The 20,137-nt window shown below is 41.4% G+C and overlaps 1 protein-coding gene across 1 annotated transcript in view; it reads right to left on the bottom strand.

The window, feature by feature from the left end:
* The window catches only part of ARL3 (ARF like GTPase 3), a 32,691-nt gene extending 12,561 nt beyond the window's left edge, over nucleotides 1–20,130 (bottom strand). Inside the window, exons 1-3 of the mRNA XM_014852011.3 lie at nucleotides 19,801–20,130; nucleotides 13,927–14,070; nucleotides 9,514–9,630 (exon numbers count right to left, since the gene is read on the bottom strand). Of these exons, the coding sequence (XP_014707497.1) occupies nucleotides 9,514–9,630; nucleotides 13,927–14,070; nucleotides 19,801–19,803 (264 nt within the window). The 5' untranslated portion in view covers nucleotides 19,804–20,130. The remainder of the gene's footprint in view (nucleotides 1–9,513; nucleotides 9,631–13,926; nucleotides 14,071–19,800) is intronic.
* Nucleotides 20,131–20,137: the final 7 nt, after the last annotated feature.

The raw sequence follows: 20,137 nt of genomic DNA, 5'->3' as shown, positions 1-20,137 counted from the left end.
ACTCTCTTTTGAAAGGAAAAAAACAGTTAAAATCCCTTTGCTTGGGGCTAGCCCCGTGGCTGAGTGGTTAAGTTCATGCACTCTGCCTTGGTGGTCCAGGGTTTCTCCAGTTTGGATCCTGGGCGTGGACCCAGCACTGCTCATCAGGCCATGCTGAGGCGGTGTCCCACATAACACAACCAGAAGGACCTACAACCAGAATATACAACTATGTACTGGGGGGTTTTGGGGAGAAGAGGAAGAAGAAAAAAAAGAAGATTGGCAACAGATGTTAGCTCAGGTGCCAATCTTTAAAAAAAAAAAATTCCTCTGACTCAATGTTAATATATGCATTAATGGGCTCTGCACACCACATATGCCCCAAATCCAATACTGTCTGATTAGTCACTATGCAGAACATGGTGGTAGCTTGGTTTTCTACCAGTGGGGCTCACATTTGTAAAGTGGCAGGCACAGTATAAACAGAGATGGAGAAAGAAGGAATACAATGAGAGAGTGAACCTCAACATGAAAGATCTAGTTAGAAATTATGCGGGAGTTTACAGTGGATTAGAGTGATCTTCACTGGGCAACAGCGCAAGAAGATGGGAAGGAGGGGAGGGTGGGTCGGATGATCACTGGGAGGGTGTTTTGGGCCCAGAGGGCTGCCTGAAGCCTGCATGTAGGTCATTGGGCAAGAAAGGAATCACAAAGCAGGAGACAGAGCAATTGGGAGCAAAGGGTGGGAGTTAAGAAGGTAAGGGCGGAAAAGAGAAGTCTGAGACAAGGCTGAGGCCACAACTGAAGATTCAGTTAAGAAATCCATGTTTGATATGACAAAAAACAGACAGCTGGGAGAGAATAATAAGGAATGGAAAGATAGTTTTAATAGAAGACAAGAAAGATGGCCAGTTAAATACCAGAGAATCCCGAGGCTGAAGGTCAACGAGAAGAAAGTTTTAACTTTTGCATAAGCTAAATTACTTGCTATGTATTGCTTTGGCATGAAATTTCACAGGAAACATTTTCATGACGAGATTCAAAAGGCGGTTTTCCCTTAACTATACATAAATTCTGCCTATCATTTAGCATTTTTCTCACATAACTCATAAAATTTGAAGATTACCGCACAATAATTCCAGGAGGAAGTCCATAAAACAACTGCCTGTTTATTAAAAGGGCCAAGTGAAAAAGTCATGAGCGCCAGCCGCTGGTGAGCCCACAGATCTGTTTCCTGCAGCGGTGGACTCTTCTCCTGGTTGCCCCGCTTCCCAGCGCTGCCCAGTTCCTTCATGCAAGCATCTGTTTAATTCTGGTTGATAGCTAAAGATGAGGATAGCCGATTGGCTTTTGTTTTGTTTTGTTTTGTTTTTAAATAACATAGCTGTTAATCCAGTCATGTAAAAAAGATTTTAATCCAAAAACCAACTAGCAATCAATAAAAAACGCTCAGGAAGTATCAGAGAAAATTCAACATGTTAGTGCTTCTGACTGATCTTAAAACATTATGGACCTTCAAAAATCAAGTTTCATAAACCTGTTCTAAAATGAAGTTATAATCCATGGCACTCGGAATGAGAATGATGCTTTAAGCAAAGCCAATTCACACCTTCTTCGGCAACTGCTTTGAAATTCTTATTCGGTTGTGGGAGGAAGACCTAGAGAAGAACCTTTCTTGATGGAAGTTCTGCCAGCGCTGGATCATCCAGACTGATTATCCAGTGTGTGAATGGACGGCTCTTTGTTTCTCCTCTTGCTTCCGGTCCTCCTCCCTCCTGCTGCCACCTTTTGGCCATTTTATTGCTCCTACGTATTTCTCTACCAGAGGGGTAAGACAGAGGCAAGAAGAGATGACACTAAACAGTGTGGCTTTTTATTGATAGCTTGAGCAAAAGTCTAAGAGGAGGGTGAAACTGACAGGCAAGCTTTCTGGATAACCTGCGGTTTGCAATTATTTGTGCTCTAGCAGTACTGATGCTCAAGTGTGAGTGATATTATGGAAATACTGATGATATGTAAATGGAGTTTAGCAGTAATAGGAATATACTTTGAAAAGAAATTATGTATTTTTATCTATAAAAAGGCTGTTATTTCCTGGCCTATGAGAAACGGAAGACACCCTATCTCCTCCCTTCTATCACACCTCAGGTTTCATTTCTTAGTCACTTCCCCCAAATTAATAAAGCTGCAGTCAGATGTTCTCAGTGTCATCTTCCCTGAGAATAACTTTGGCACTTTTAGGAGTTGCCCTGACTCTTTCAAATCTCTAGGGAACCATTTAATACTCTAAAGTGAGGGTCGACAATCTTTTTCTGTTAAGGGGTCAGGTGGTAAATACTTGAGGCTTTGTGGCTCGTACAATCTCTTTGACAGCTAGCGAACTTTGCTGTAACAGTGTGAAAGCAACCATAAAAAATACGTAAAGAAAGGGACATGGCTGTGTTCCAACAGAACTTTATTTATGGACACTGAAATTTGAATTTCATATCATTTTCATGTGTCATGAAATCTTATTCTTCTTTTGATTTTTTTTTTCCCCAACCATTTAAAAATGGAAAAACTGTTCCTGGCTAACAGGCCATACAATAACAGGAGGCAGGCTGGATCAGTTTGTCGACGCCTGCCCTAAAGCCAGAATTTATTATGGCGCTCCAGAGATAATTGAAAAGAGTTAACCAGGCAACTCAGTGTGTCAAGGCTCAACCCTGCTCTTCTAGGCAGCGTGAAGTCTAGTGCAATAGGCCTTTTCAACCAACAAGGGGAGACTATTAAATACAGACAAACAAATGAATATAACCTATCAGCCACTGCCACTCTAAGCAGCTACAAACTGGCAGACGGGGCTAAGAGTCACAAGGCCTTAGAGTCTAACCCTGTGGACTCAGCTGCTCCCCAAGACATGTTCAGTCTCAAATGGCACTGGAGAATAATGAAAAGTTGACTCTGAATCCAAAATATCGTCTGCTTCTGGCAGTGTGATGTAGTTGGAGAAATCTCCTCTGCGGTTGCTCTGAATTGATTCTCGCTGTACTGTGCTAACTCCCAGGCACTCTCAGCTAATGAGAAGTGTGGAATCCGAGCCATACTGCAACCACCTTGCAGTCTACCCTCAAGATGTGAGAACTTATCATTTAAAATTACCTTGACCTGTAGACCACAGAGTGTCTGAGACCTCCTTACGGAGCCTCAGAGTCATTAATGTCCTTATATACTGTTCTTATTTGGGTATTTCTTTCAAAGTACCTTAATCCAGCAGATGAACAGACAGAACTATTTCTCTCAATCACCTGCTTTTTCCCAACTCCTGACTCAAAAAGCAAAAGATAATCTATAGCTTTTTTACTCCCAGTTTTATTGAGAGAGAACTGGCATACGGCACTGTAGAAGTTTAAAGTGTACGGCACGATGATTTAACTTGAATCTATAGCTTTTAAAAAATCAACTGACTTAAATGTTTTAGCAGTTTTAGATTTACAGAATAACTGAACAGATAGCACCGAGTTCTATATACCTACTCCCCTTCCATTCCCACCCCAAGTTTTCCCTGGTAACGTTTTGCATTGGTATGGTACATTTATTACAATTAACCAACCAATATTGATACATTAGGTTCATTTTTGTGTTCTACAGCTCTATGAGTTTTGACAGACCCATAATGACATGCATCTACCATCTGAGTTTCATACAGAATAGTTTCATCACTCTAAAATCCTCTTCATCCCTTCCCTCCCTACCCCTGGAACTCTGGAAACCACTAATCTTTTATTTACAGAGATTTTTACTAATTTCTATAGTTTTGCCTCTTAAAAAATGTCATATAGTTGGAGTATGCATCCTTTCCAGCTTGACTTTCAGTTAGCAATATGCATTTAAGGTTCCTCCATGTCTTTCTGTGGCTTGACAGCTCATTGCTTTTTATCACTGAATCATATTCCATTAGACGGATGTTACCACAGCTTGTTTATTCATTCACCTATTGAAGGACATCTTCGTTGCTTCCAGTGTTTAGCAATTATGAATAAAGCTGCTATAAACATTTGTGTGCAGGATTTTGTGTGGACATAAGTTTTCAACTAATTGCGTAGGTAGCTTGAAGAGTGACTGCTGGATCACATAGTACGTACGGGAAGACTATGTTTAACTTTGGGAAAAACCGCAAACGCTCTTCCAAAGCGGTTGCACCATTCTGTGTTCCCATTAGCAATGACTAGGATTTCCTGTTGTTCTACATCCTCGTCAGCATTTGGTACTGCCAGCTTTTTGGATTTTAGCCATTCCGGTAGGTATATAGTGGCATTTCACTGTTGTTCTAATTTGCAATTCCCTACTGACATACGATGTGGAGTGTCTTTTCATATGCTTACTTGTGTATCTTCACTGGTGAGTTGTCTGTTCAGATCTTTTGCCTGTTTTTATTTGGGTTGTTTGTTTTCTTATTGTTGAGTTTGAAGGGTTCTTTGTATATTTTGGAGTACTTTATCATATAATTTGTTTTGCAAATATTTCCCCCCAGTCTGTGCCTCAGTTCTTCATTCTTTTAACAGTGTCATTCTCAGGGCAGAAGTTTGAAATTCTAATAAAGTCTAAATTATAATTTTTTCTTCCATGGATTGTGCTTTTGGTGTTGTATCTAAAATCTCATCGCCAAACCCAAGGTCACCTAGATTTTTCTCCTCTATTATCTTTTAGAAACTTTATAGTTTTACGTTTCATATTTAGGTCTAAGATCCATTTTGAGTTAATGTTTGTGAAAGGGGTAAGACTGTGTCTACATTTTTTTTTTTTTTTTTTGCATATGGATGTCCCATTGTTCCAGCACCATTTGCTGAAAAGATTATCCTTCCTCTGTTGAACTGTCTTGCCCCTTTGTCGAAGATCAGTTGGCAATATTCCTGTGGGTCTATTTCTGGGCTGTCTATCTAGCTCCGTTGATCGATTTGTCTCTTCCTTCTCCGACACATGCTGTCTTGATTACTGTGGCTTTATGAAAAGTCCTGAAGTCCAGTGGTGCTGGTTCTCCGATTCTGTTCTTTAGCATTGTGTTGGCTATTCTGGATCTTTTGCCTTTCCATATAAACTTTAGAATCAGTTTGTCAATATCCATAAGATAACTCACTGAGATTTTGATTAGAATTGCATTGAAGCTATAGCTGATCTATATAATCTATAGATCAAGTTGGGCAGAATTGACATCTTAAGAATATTAAATCTTCCAGGGGCCGGCCCGGCGGCGCAGTGGTTAAGTGCGCATGTTCTGCTTCAACGGCCTGGGGTTTGCTGTTCGGATCCCGGGTGCGGACATGGCACTGCTTGGCAAGCCATGCTGTGGTAGGCATCCCACATATAAAGTAGAGGAAGACGGCCATGGCTCAGGGCCAGTCTTCCTCAGCAAAAAAAGGAGGATCGGCGGCAGATGTTAGCTCAGGGCTCATCTTCCTCAAAAAAAAGAATAGTAAGTCTTCCAATCCATGAATATGGAATATTTCCTCATCTGTTTAGATCTTCTTTGATTTCTCTTATTAGTTTTGTAGTTTTCCTCATATAAATTCTCTATTTATTTTCTTAAATTTATGCCTAAGTATTTCTTTTTTCGGTGGGTGCTAATGAAAATGGTATTTTGCTTTTCATTTCAAATTCCAATTGTTCATTGCTGGTAAACAATTGACTTTTCTATACTAACCTTATATCCTGCAAACCTGCTATAATCACTTAGTTCCAGGAGCTTCTTGTTAATTTTTGGGATTTGAAACTGATTTTAAATGGTCAGTTTTTCTAATATGTAGTTTCATATCACAATTTAGAGACTGATCTTTCAAATATACATTTCAAGTAATTATGAATGAAATAATACGATGGCTTGGATTTGCTTTAAAATACTTAAAAAAAAAAAAAAAAAAAAAGGAGTGGTAGAGGAGATGAAAGAAGATTGCCAAAACTGAAATTAAGGAACCTGGGTGATGGGTAGGTATCTGGAGTTTCATTATATTTCTTGACCTTTTTCTTTTTCTTGATCTATTTTCTTGACCTTTGCATAAATTGGAAAATTTCTAAAATTAAAAAATTATACTTCAAGAATGGACACATTATTTCAGATTACAGAAAGAACCTTCTTTCTGTCTTAAAGGGAAAATTTTTCTTTTCCCCCCAGCTCTCTCTTCTATTCTCCTAGAAGGTATATAAGACATTGTGGAAGAATAACTAGTTGAATAGATGGATAGACGGATGGATGCATCTGTCTCATCTTTTTCTTCTCATCCATTTAAACTTTTAACCTGGCACCAGGAAGCTACTGGAACTTACCTTCACCAAGGGCTGGAAATATGACAAGCCTGTGTGATGCCCATCTCAGTACCTCAAATGTATTTACTGATTTGATGACAGTACAATTTTACATTTTGGTATTATTCTCCATTTAAGAATCATGGTGAGTGAGAGAGGCCAGCCCACTGGTGTAGTGGTTAAGTACGTGTGCTCCACTTTGGCGGCCTGGGGTTCGTGGGTGTGGATCCTGGGAGCAGACCTATACACTGCTCATCAAGCCATGCTGTGGCAGTGTTCCATAAACAAAATGGAGGAAGACTGCCACAGATGTTAGCTCAGTGACAATCTTCCTCAAGCAAAAAGAGGAAGATTGGTAACAGATGTTAGCTCAGGGCCAGTCTTCCTCACCAAAAAAAAAAAAAAAAAATCATAGTGAGTGAATGAATTCACTACTTCTCATAAACCCTCTGTGAGGGACATGCTTTATCCATTTTATAGAAGGAATTAACAAGCCCCTGGACTTGACCACAATGATACAGGATCACAGAACCTTAGAGTTGGAAGTGAATTTAGAAGTTATAGAACTCCACATTCTATCTAATGTCAGGATCCATCTATAAGAATTATCCATTTCATTCATTCAGTACTTTTCTAAGTACTGGGGATGCATCAGTTGGGAAAAAAAAAAGCAAAATTCCTGCCTTCACAGAACTTACATTCCAGTGATAGGTGCTGATAGATCTGATGGAGGGAAAAAAGAAAAAAAAAGCAAGGAAAAATCGTAGTGCCAGAAGGGTGGAGACAGGCATCACAATTTTAAATACAGTAATCAGGGAAGGTCTCAGTGATAAGGTGACATATGGGCAAAGAGTTGAAGGAAGTGAAGGAATAAGCCATAAGGATATCTAAGGAAAAAGAATTCTAGCATTGGAAATAGCAACAACAAAGGCCCCCGAGGTGGGGAGCACGCGTGTTCCAGGAACGGCAAGAAGGCCAGTGTGGCTGGCACCAAGTTAGGAGGGGAGGGTAAGTCAGACAGGAAAGAGATCCCAGAAGGTGGGAGGCCTCGTAGGCCACTGGAAGGACCTTGGCTTTTATTCTGAGACAGGAAGCCTGTGTTTTAATAGGATCACCATAGCTACAGTGTTGAGAAGAGTCTTCAGGGAGGCGAGGAAGAAGTAAGGGGACTCGTTAAAAGGATGCTGCAATTCTCAGTGCACGGCAGCAGCAGAGGTGGAGAGAAGTGGTCAGAGTCTAGAAATATTTTGAAGGTCGAATTGACAGGATTAGCTGATGGATCAGATGAGGGGACTGAGAGGGAAGGAGCCAAGAATGACCCCAGTGCTCTGGGAGGAATGGAACTGTCATTTACTGAGAAGGCTGTAGAAGGAAGAGGTTGGGGCAGGGGTGGACGAACATAGGAATCTGGGTTTGGACACGCTGAGGTGAGGCGACTTACTAGCCCCTGAAGTGGAGATGTCAGATACATGCAACTGGCTTTCTATGAAACTGAGTCCCAGGCTGGAGAGAACAGTGTGGGGTTCACCAGCATGTCGGTGGTGACTAACACCCTGAAATTAGAAGAGGTCACCTAAGCAGCGACTTAGAGAAGAAAAGCACAGGCCTCCAACATCTGGAGTTTGGGAGACACAGAAAAATATAGCAACGGAGACTGAGGAGTAGTCAGTGAGACAAGAGGAAAACCAAGACGGAATGGTATTCCTGAGGCCAAGGAAAGATAACGTTTCACGGATCCAGGACCAACTTTGTTGAATGTGCTGATGGGTTGAGTAAGATGAGCACTGAAAACCGAACACTGGACTGAGCCATGTGGAATTCCTGGTGAGACTGAATGGAGGGTTCTGAGTGTCCAGGAGGAGAGGAAATAGAGACAGAGAGCGCAGGAAACTCTTCTAAGGAGTTTTGTTGTAAAGAGAGGCTGAGGAACGGGACAGTGTCTAGAGGGGCACATAAAGTCAGGACAAGAGTTTTTTGTTTTTAAACAAGAGCAACCACAGGATGTGTGCGTTGCCGATAGGAACGATCCAACAGAAAGAGACAGAGGAAGCAGCAGAGAGGATGCTACTCAAGATGCAGGATGATCTCTACTGGTAACGAAGACACGGACACGGCTGATATTATTGCGGTGAAATGTCTATGGTCATAACTGAAGTAAATGTCAACTTTCAGTTAGAGGTTAGTGAAAATAATATGCAATTTTTTTCTCCTATCCAAGTTCATGAGACCCCCCTGCTTTTAGGGTCTGATCATGAGAGTGAGTGGCTGAGGGAGGGTGGATGACAAGATCACTGGAGGGAAGAGGAAGGAACCGAGAGGCTGAGGTATTAGAGAAATCATGTCTGCGGACGGTGAAATCTCCAAGAATTCTGACTCAGTGGTTCTAGAGAACGTGACAGACAGCCGGGAGCTAAAATCTCGGCTTCTGCCTGAATGGACGCCACCTGAGCCAGGGAGTGCCCAATGCATGAGGCAGCTTCTTCTAATCCCAGATGCTACAGTTATAGGAAGCTTCTTTATTCTGAGTTAAACTCTATCACCTAATACTCTCCAACTGCTCCTTGCACAGTCCTCTAGAACAATTCATGATGAAGCTAACAACTGTTGCCAATCTTGTTTTTTTTTCTACTTTTATCTCCCCAACCACCCCCTGTACACAGTTGTATATCTTAGTTGCACGTCCTTCTAGCTGTGGGATGTGGGATGCCGCCTCAACGGGGCCTGACGAGCAGTGCCATGTCCGCGCCCAGGATCCGAACCCCGGGCGGACGCAGAGGAGCGCGCGAACTTAACCACTCGGCCACGGAGCCGGCCCCGAGACAGTTCTTGAAAAATCAAAGACAGTTCCAAGTGTTTTCTTTTCCAGAAAGGACAACATCAGGTCTCTCCACCATTCCTTATTCATCACTGTTTCCAGGACTTTCACTATCTTGGTTGCTCTCTTTGGGATACGCTTGACTTGTTGATTTCCTTGGGATGACGGAGTCAGTGGCATGATCTTCTGACTTCCCTTCTGCTGTTCAAATCACTGTGGTAATTAATAAACACCTTATTTGCCAAGGTGGGTGTGTTACGCGAAGTTATACAAAGATCTTTCTCCCTCATGATCTGCAGCCTTCTGCTAGCCTTAAGGTCACAGTGGTCAATGTTATAGCAATGGAATTACGGACAGGAAAGAACATTACAGTGTTAATGTTCCTAACGCACGGCAGAAAAGACTCTGAATTAAATTAGTGCCGTAGAAGGAGTACTTACGAGAATATCGGTATTTTCAAAATAATTCCTCCAGTATGGTCTGATTTTCCTCTGTCCACCAATGTCCCAGACATTCAGTTTAAAACCTTGTGATTGCACACTTTTGATGTTAAAACCCTGAAACAGAAAGAGACAAAAATATCATTTTATTAAGCTTTGAGAGCATAATTCTGATGGTTACATTTAACAGCTATGTTACTCATTAATTATGAGGTACTCTGCCAGAGGAGACCCTAGTGATACTGAAAACAGTTTGCTCCGATAGAGAAGAAAGAAATGTATTTATATGTGCTTACTTCATTCAGGTTGTGGAGTCAGCGTTAATAATGTCACGGCTGACATGACCCTTTCTATTGTGAGTGCGCACACACAAACACACACACACAAAACTGCCGAGGACAACATGGTATGAGAACAGCTCCGAGGATGAACACAGACCACACCCTCTGATGAGTTCTCAGGATGGTAAAATTTAACAGAATATTGCATGTAACTAACAAAAAAAAACCAAAGCTAAATCTGAGGACTCAACAGAACACAACAAACGCTAAGTTTAAAAAGAGAAAGCGCCACAATCGGGAACACTGGGTTCCTGAAGAGCAGCTCAAAATTAAAGAAATTGCCTCACGTGGAATAATCAGGCAAAGGGAAGAGCTGGGCTCAGGACGCCATGCGGGAGCTGGTCTGTAACGGGAGCACCGTCCAGTGAGGAAGGTCGGCCTGCCGGTTCAGCGTGGTCAAGCGCTGAAGCGGAACCGGCGGCCACAGGCAGTGATGAAAACAGACAAGTGGGCATGTGAAACGGTTCTTTTCTTTCCATTGCACGTCTGATGAACTTGCAAAGAGAGTACTCATTTTCAGCATAGTTACTCCAGGTGGAACTTTGAAGAAGGTAGGTAAATCAGGGGAGGCAGAATTGTGACCTGGGAGTTGGTGCGCAGAGAGACAGACCAACAAGACCGTTGGGGTTTGGAGAGAAGGCACTTCGAAGAATCCAAAAAAAAAAAAAACTTTCCTGCAAGAATGATATAGCGAAATCAGGATTTGAAAAAATCCAGTCAACAGCTTGCCACCACAGAAGTGACATTTCATCCAGAATAAGTGGAGTTAAGTGGGCCTGGGGATGCCGCCATAAACATTTGCCTCCTCTGGCGGCTTGCCAAGACTACTGCCTGGCGCAGAAGCACAAGGCACAGTGCAACGGTACAGGGACACGCCACCCAACTTCCACTGAGGATAAACAGTCACTGGAGGATAACCGGGGGCGATGCTGACGACAGCTGCTCTAAAATGCCAACGACAGAATAAATTAGGAGTTTAAGAACCCTAAAGGGAAGTGGCTTAAGCTTATTGTAAAAGGCAGCTTCCTTCTGACTCATTGACAAAACTACTTTTGTGTGCTTAAAAATTCTACACTTAACTACAACACTAAATACCAAATCCAGGAATATCAAATCCTTCTGGAATGAAGGGGGAAATAAATAAGAGTAAATGCTGGAATTTGACCACATGTATCAACTGCCTTAAAATTCTGTAAGTCATCAGACCCAACAAAGCTACTAAGAAATTATTCTAAGAAAATACTAATGAATGGGTACAAACATTTAGAGATGTGTATTGCATAAATATTTACATATATAACAATGTAGAAAGATGTTTAAGATACATTATCAAGTGAAAAAGACGCTATAAAACAGCATATTCTCTATGAACCATTTTTATTTTTTATTTTAAATAAACCTATCATATATATGCATAGAAAAAAATGAATGGCTACATTCCTATATATTAACAGTGGTTATCTATGACTGGACATTATAGGGGACTTCCAGTTTCTCAATTTTATTTATTTATACTTTCTTTCTTTCCTTTTTTTTTTTTTTTGGTGAGGAAGATTGGCCCTAAGCTAACATCTGTTGTCAATCTTCCTCTTTTTGCCTGAGGAAGACTGGCCCTGAGCTAACATCTGTGCCAATCTTCCTCTATTTTATATGTGGGATGCTGCCACAGCAGAGCTTGATGACCTGGGCTAGGTCCACACCTGGGATCCAAAACTGCAAACCCTGGGCCACCAAAGTGGAGCATGTCAACTTAACGACTATGCCACCAGGCCAGCCCCTATATATACTTTCTATATTTACTACAATGAGCATCTATTATGTTTTCTAATATAAAACAAAACCGCAGGGGCAGGCCTGGTGGTATAGTGGTTAAGTTGGAGCGCTCCACTTTGGCGACCCAGGGTTTGCAGGTCTGGATCCCAGGTATGGCCCTATACATTGCTTGTCAAGACACACTGTAGTGGTGTCCCACATACAAAATAGAGGAAGACTGGCACAGATGTCAGCTCAGCGACAGTCTTCCTCAAGCAAAAAGAGGAAGGTTGGCAACACATGTTACCTCAGGGCCAAACTTCCTCACGAAAAAAATAAAACAAAATAAAACAAAACAAAACCACAATAAAAGTTTGTTTTTAAAGAATAAATATCAAACCTTGACATAACATAATAACAGAATCACCTATAACACATCAAACAAAGCCTGGAAGTTAGAATTGCAACTTTAGGTCCATAACTTTGAGCTCATTTCCATGTTCACCGTGTAGAAGTCCACATTTTAGTGGTGCTCTGGAGAGATATAGCCTATCGCTAATACTAAAAAAAAAACCCTAGTCCTTCTTTTTCTGGCAGAAATCCTGACACACTAATATATGTTTTCAGCCCTTCTAGGCTAGACTACTGTAATTTGCTCCTCCTTAGGCGATACATTAAATTTGTTCGGAAGCTGTAAAATTGCTCATTTGGTAGCAGTTGAAATGACTTGTCTGCAAAGACTTGCAAATCAGGACGGCTCCGTAGGCTGTGAAGTACACACATCGGCACAGCCATTCAAATCTGACACCAAGCTCTTATCTCACTACGCGGCAGAAAATGCTAAATAACCCAGGTTTGCTAAAATCTCTAATGCTCACATCCTTTAAAGTAACTAAGACCCACAGAGCTGTCCCCGGTTAGGAAACCCAACGGCTTGGCTAAAGGTCAAGTTTCCTCAGGATTTCCTACAGCGAAGGAAGTCTAAAGAAAAGAAGCCTAGTACAGTTCTTCCAACGGGACTTGTCCTTCAACGTCCACACAGCGAGCACCACCACTGCCTCATCCTTTGTGTTTTGCTCGCTTAGCCTTAGGAAGGAGGAGGGTTGATGAGGCTGGATTAAAAAATATAGGTAATTCTTTTTATTTTAAAAATTGATATATATTTGTATTTATTAAGCCTGAAAAATACACACTAAAATATTAACAGTGATTTTTCTCACAGTACTCTTTGTTTTATTCCTTTATACATTCTCTGTATTTTCTACATGTATTAATTTAATAATCAGAGAAGATAAAGCTATTTTTTAAAGTAATCATTTAGATCTGAGGGAACTATTTGTGTCTTGACATATATATACACACACACGTTTATTTAAATTATTTATTTAAAAAATTGTTGTAAAAATATGTAACATAGGGGCCAGCCCGGCGGCACAGTGGTTAAGTTTGCACATTCTGCTCCGGCGGCCTGGGGTTCGCCAGTTTGGATCCCAGGTGTGGACATGGCACTGCTTGGCAAGCCGTGTTGTGGTAGGCATCCCACATACAAAGCAGAGGAAGATGGGCACGGATGTTAGCTCAGGGCCAGTCTTCCTCAGCAAAAAGAGGAGGATGGGCAGCAGATGTTAGCTCAGGGCTAATCTTCCTCAAAAAAAAAAAAGTAACATAAAATTCACCCTTTTAACCTTTTTTTTTTTTGAGGAGGATTAGCCCTGAACTAACATCTGCTGCCCATCCTCCTCTTTTTGCTGAGGAAGACTGGCCCTGAGCTAACATCCGTGCCCATCTTCCTCTGCTTTGTATGTGGGATGCCTACCACAGCACGGCTGACAAGCGGTGCATAGGTCCACACCCAGGATCTGAAGTGGTAAACCCCAGGCCACTGAAGTGGAACGTGCACACTTAACTGCTGAGCCACTGGGCCAGCCCCACCATTTGAACCATTTTTAAGTATAGTCAGTGGCATTAAGTACATTCGTACTGTTGTGCAACCATCACCACTATTCACCCATAGGACGTTTTTCATCTTGCAACACTGACTATTTACGCCCATTAAACAAAAACTCCCCATTCCCCCCTCTCTCTAGCCACTGGAATCCACGATTCTACTTCCTGTCTCTGAATTTGACCACTCTAAGTATCTTATACGAAAGGAATCTCGATATATTTTTGAAATCTTAGATTATTTTTAAATTGTAGAGACTTTTCTCAGTAACAAAACTTAGAAGTGGACAAAACTCTATTTCTCATTTCGTCTTTCATATCGCCATTTTCATCTTCCATAGGTCACACAAGCACCTGGGGCCAAGGCAGTGCTCACCTGTGTAGGTGTGATGTGGCTGATGTCTTCAGATGCAAGCTGCTTCAGCAGAGTAGTCTTGCCAGCATTATCCAAGCCCAGGAGAAGGATTCTCACCTCCTGGTCTGGTGCACTTTTCAATTTACGCAAAATTGAGAGTAAGCCCTTGAACAACCATGAAGAAGAGAGATTACTTTGGGGTTACCGACTTTGATATTATTGGACATCAGAATGTCTTCTCCTCCCTGAACAAAGTTCTTGGTTGTAGAGGGTTTAATTATTCTTATTTTCCACTTTAATGTCATTTATTTCATTTGTTTCCCCCTCCTAAGTTTTGGCAGATGTAGGTTAGTAAATTCAGCAACTTAATAAATAGCATGGCTTATTCCTGCCCTCCTGTTAATCCAGCTTAGCAGTCACTTCAAATCTCCTGGGAGTATGAACTACTTCTCAACTCGTGTTCCTAAAGCCCTTTATATACACCTAGAGTATAGCACTCATCATACTGGACGATAGGTTAATTGATTTTTGTATTTTTCTCCTTTACTAGAGTGAGCTTGCTCACAGTAAGTATAGTCCTTACTATAGCTTCTGTCTCCCACAATGCCTGGCACTTATTAGACAGACACTAGATAACAGTTGTTGAACTAAGTAGCACTATCCACCCAAGTTAATGCAAGATTTAAAGGCGCTACACACACACACACACAAAAAAAAAAAAAAAAAAGAAAGAAAAACGGTTTATAACATTGTATCTGGGCTCTCTGTTTAAGACTTTATCTACTTGAGTTCACGGGTGAAAGGCTTCATCATTCAAAATACTCCACCATCATCTAACTTTCAGAAGACCCTACGGGCTAGGTGCATGGTATAGATTATCTATGTTTTTCAAATGAAGAATCTGATACAATAGAGAAGTTAGGGAATTGTAAATGTCACTCATTGAAGCAAAAAGCATCAAAATTTAACCAGGGTATTTCTGACTAGTAATCTAATATTTCTGATTCTTGCTTTTATTATTATTTTTTTATGGGTGGAAGTAAACCATGATGCTTTCTACCCACAAGCATAAAGACAAAATTTTATAAGATAGTGATTTGTTCTGTCCTACAGCTGACAATCTTGTTCCAATGAGGCATGGTTACAAGAGTCAAAGAATCCCAGAGTTTAAAGGGCATATAATCTAATCTCCCAGCCCAAGCGGAAATTCCTTCAAACTGAGTCTTACAACTAAATAAAATGGTTATATTTTTTATCTGCATTGCACCAGGCAATAATTCAAACCAGTCTGTTCACTAAGATCCAATAACAATTCTGCGAAATAATTCTCAACAATTGAGTCTTTGAACAATGATTTGCAAATATGCATAATTATTAAGAATTCCTTTGTTTACCACTTCTAGTACCATATTTGTACTGACTTGCTAAGAACCACATTAACCTCTCTATGCCTCAGTTTTTTCCAGCGATACAATGGAAGGTTTAGTTTAAGACAGAAAGACAAATAGACTTGGGGAAGAGACTGAATAGATTTGAAACAAACAAACAAAAGATAGGCAGGTCTTTTTTTTAAAGGCTTTTTTTTTTTTTTTTAATCTTACCTGGCCTTGAATACTTTGACACCATTCCTTTTTAAAACTATATTTACCGAGAAGTCCCCCTGGCTTCTGTTAGCTACATTGCAATCACTCATTTACCACCTTTCAGAACATTTAAAATTAGAATTCTGAGATCCTCAGGGGACTGGTGATATAAAAAGGCTAAGAACAGGGAAAACACATTGTGCTACTCCTCCTGAGCTCCTGACTCGATGTCCCCATTACCTCTTCCAATAAAACTCTAAAACAACTGGAATTTATCACATTAGTACATGAAATGACAGTGCAATAAAGTTCTTCTCATCTATTATCTACTGGCATAGAAATCGTGAAAAAAGGTCTGTTTTCCATGAAACATTTTCAAGGTTCAGAATGTAACGTTTTAGGGTTTCCCTCATCTGTCCCTTCTTTGAAAAAATCAGTAAATAAAAATACTGCATTCTTCAGGCTGAGACTTTTTAATTTTTGAAATTGAATAATTAAAAGAAAAACATAAGTTTTCTTCATCTTCAAAGGAGAGAAGCAAGGCACAGATGAGAAAGAAACGATTCTAACCATAGCTAAACTTTATTCACCTAACGGTATAAAAAACAAGACTGCTGCATTTCTAACGAGTGATTTTCTTCATCAAGAAACGATAACTTCACACATTTCACCTTTAAGCGAAATTACAGAGAAATTGAAAGTTCAGTTAATATATTCCTCAAGCAAGATGATAAATGGCATCTCAAGCACGGTCTAGGGAAGACAAATGCAAATACAATACAGCATCATATTAATCCAACTACTGAGGACAGAGGATCACAGGATTATCAGGGTTTGCTAAATAGGGAAGAGGATATTTATAGATACCAGGGTTCTGCCTGAAAGGTACAAAGTAAGCTGATTTAAGAGGCTGGACGAAACAGAGCAGACTAAGTCTATTCTATGCTTCCATCCATATATGTCCATACTTTATTTTAAATGTCAAATGAAGTGAGACAGCTATTAGAAGTTACTTTTATTATGGGGCTGAGTTTTGCAATATAAATACAAGGAAATGAATTTTTTAAGTGTATTTTTGGTCAAAATAGCCATTCATTCACTCATTCATCATTAAACACCCATAATGTGCTCCAATTACAATAGTGAGCAAAGCAGAAATGATCTCTATGTAGGATTTATACTCCTATGACGTGAAATAAAGGCAATTTAAGAAACCAGAACTTTAGTTAATTGTATATTGTACGTGACCAGCATGCATATATACAAGTTGTCTGCACCCTGGTGGACAGAAATGGTCTGACTCAGCCACAGAACATTTAAACAAACTTTTCTACAGGCAAATCATGAATAGATGTGCTGTTGACTACAGACATTTTATCTGCCTCAAAATCAGCTTAAACTCAACTACTAGCAGAGGCATGGCGCACTGACCTAAAACGATGCACACTAGGTCATTCAGAGAAACTGGGGTGGAGAAGGAGAGAGAGGAATGCGTTGGTATACGGATAATATACGTGGCTGTGAGGAGCAGCTAAAACGTAAATATTAAAACTAGTAAGCAAACTGTCAAGTACACTCACTCCCCATAACTAGCTTAAATGGAAATGACTTCATTCTTACCTCTTTAAACTAACAAAAAAATTGTTGCTGCTGAGAGAGACCTTAATTTCCAGGAACTCCCAGAGCTTTGACAGGCAGAACCTCACCCAAACCTTTTCTTCTTTCTTCTCATCTCGCTACTAAATAAATACAATGTTTCCAGAAGAACAAAATATGGGCATCCCCTCAGGAAGAGTAGGTTCCCACTCACAAGAGTTCTAAAGAAAGGAACACATGGACTTTGCAGTTTCACTGACTTGTCAACTTCCCTCTATGTGTAACCCCTGGCACAGAGTCATCTAGAAAATGGGAACAATACTTATATCTCAAGAAAAATGCTATGAAGATTAAAGGAGGTAATATACGTAAAGCATGGTGCATAACAGGCACTCAAAACAGTAGTTGTATTTATTTCTTTTTACTTTTCACTGACCATTTTCTGACCAGAAAACAATCTTGGGAACAATCTTTAAATGTTGAACATGCTTGATAATGACCACTAGGTTCACATATGTGTAAAAAGTACTCTATAAATAATTCCTGAATGAGTCATCTATTAAATAACAATGATTAGTTATGCACTAAATTACTGTCATTTTAGTATTTCACCAAGGACTTGGGATCGTAAGTCAGGGGTAAAATAATTTACCCCAAATGTTCAGAGAAACCAATAATGGGTTTTTGTTGTAGTATGCCAAATTAAAAAAAAAATTATGTATTAGTCATAGCTGAAGGCTTTAAAAAAAACCCCAAAACCTGAGACTCACTATTCAGCAGTACAGTTACCATGGGGGCTCACGGGATACCAGATGTGACACACTGAATCACACCACTGACCGTTTAAATTCCGCGTTCCACTTTCAGTTCTAAGAATAGCTCACACTTTTGGAGAGAGAGAAGAAAATGTATTTGGGAAACCAGATAAAAAATCCAAAAGAATTTGTCCTAATTTCTTATTGTTCCTTTTAGGAAAAAAGAAAAAGTAAAACAAAATCTGTCTTGATCATTGAATAGAACAGTTGTATACAACAGTGTTGTATACACTGTCAACTTGTTGTATACAGTGTCAATCTGCACCTGGAAACACGAGAAGTGGTTAATTTATTGTGGCCTGTAATTACAAATTAAACAATCATGAAATTACATAGTCCACTTAATTGATAAACAAACTGGGAAAAGTTAGCCAACTCATTCATGATATCTCATTCTCTGTTGGCTTGGCATGTCTTTTCATTTCAATTCTAGTTATTTTCTGTGTAAATATTTACATTTGTACTCATTTGTTGAGAAAAAATTAGCCTTTAAATGGACAGCTCATGTATAAACGATTAATAAAAAGAAAACATGTAAAAATCTGTTTCGCCTGAGGTTAATAAAACTGCAATGTAGCAAGTGTGAAATGGGACTGACAACTTCAGATCAAATAATTCTACTTCTTTAACAATCTGACAATGTAAAATCAATTGAGATTTTTTTCTATCAAAATTCACTCTTTGCATAATCTGACGAAAGCTACAGGTATTTTTTTTTCCTGTGGACATCTAGCTTTTTCTTGTTTCATAAATCAACAGACGTGGTTCAACATTTCGGAAAGTCAAAAAAGGACTGGGGTTGGTGTAGGGAAGTAACTATAAGTTTGAGGGCTGGCTCCCTGCAGCTGGTAAGCCAACCAATCTGCTCTAAATACTTAAAAATCATATTTTCTCTGACTAGCTCTAAATCTACTCAATTTCATTTTAACATCCTCCAACTAAGTGCACAGAAATCAACAAGGAACAGAGTGTCAACGGTCAAATCTGCCGCACATCAGAATTCACCATTTGGGAAAGCTTTAATTAGGTCTGACAGAGAAAAGGCTTGCCTCAAATTGACGGCCACTCTTCAGTTTTAATTTCCCATTCTTTTTAGTTTGGAGACCCCAAGCCGAGATGAAGACCTTTGGTTCCGGTGTGTTCATATGCAAAAGATGGTTGCAATAGGTTCCGAAGGAAATACTAGGGACCAGGCAGCAAATCTGCCTCCATCAACACGGATTAAGTACTGAAGGGAACACTGGTCATCACCAACAACCAGACTTTGCAGAACCCTCAGCAAGTAACTAACTCGGGACTGCAGAAGCGCCCCCGCCATGCAGTCACCGAGGCGGCGTAAAATCCACCAGGCATCCCTTTCAAGCGGCACTTCTTTGTGTTCTGGGATTTACACCCCTCCCCCCAGAGGCCCGCACTCAGCGAGGAAGAGGAGAGCGAGGCTACTATCTCCTCTGGTACCGCCAGGGCGACCTCAAAGACAGTAAGGCTGGCCATTCTCCCCGCTTCTGGCCCGGCCCCGGCGGACCCCCCGGCGGCGTGGGGAGGCCGATTCCCTGGGAAGATCTAAGCCTGCGTGTGGAGGCTGCTCTCTGCAGCTCCTCAGATCCGCCCTCATCCCAGTCCCCAGAGTAATGATGGAGCCCGGGCTCCGTACGCGGACAGCCACGCACACTTCCAGCCCCTTCCTTCAGCTTCGGACCCTTTGCAAGCCCCGCCTTCCTCCCCAGGCCCAGGTCTCCCTCGGGGCTCCCCGCCACCCCCCAAAACCAATCTAGGACCCAGACAGCAGGCTGAGCGCCGTCCCATTCCCTCCTTGGCTTTAAGCTCAGTGCCCCGCCCTGGGCCTGGGGACGGGAGGGGGCTGACCGGCCAGCTCCGGGGGCCCAAGCCCCCACACTCACCATCCTCCCGTCGAGTCCCTCCTCCTCCTCCTCCTCCTCCGGCTGCCTCCCCCGTTACCAGGGGCAACTGCTGCGGCGCCGCCCCCGACGTCTCTCGCACGCACAGCGGAGGAGCACAGCAGCAGGACGGGGCGGGGTCCAGCTCCGCTTTCTCCGAAGTGCGCAAGCGCGCCAAGGTGTCTCTCCCTCCCGCCCACCCCTCGCCCCCCCCCCCCGCCCCCGCCAACTGCGCAGGCGGGCTGCTAGAGCGGCGAGAGGCGGCTGCTGACTTATAGAGACCCGGGGAATGGAGAAGGCTCTCCCACGTGGCTGGCGGGGGCCGCCGGGCCTGAGATTG

This window comes from Equus asinus, chromosome 2 (genome assembly GCF_041296235.1).
Source record: "Equus asinus isolate D_3611 breed Donkey chromosome 2, EquAss-T2T_v2, whole genome shotgun sequence".
Classification (NCBI taxonomy): Eukaryota; Metazoa; Chordata; class Mammalia; order Perissodactyla; family Equidae; genus Equus; species Equus asinus.
This window is presented reverse-complemented; position numbering and strand designations above follow the sequence as displayed.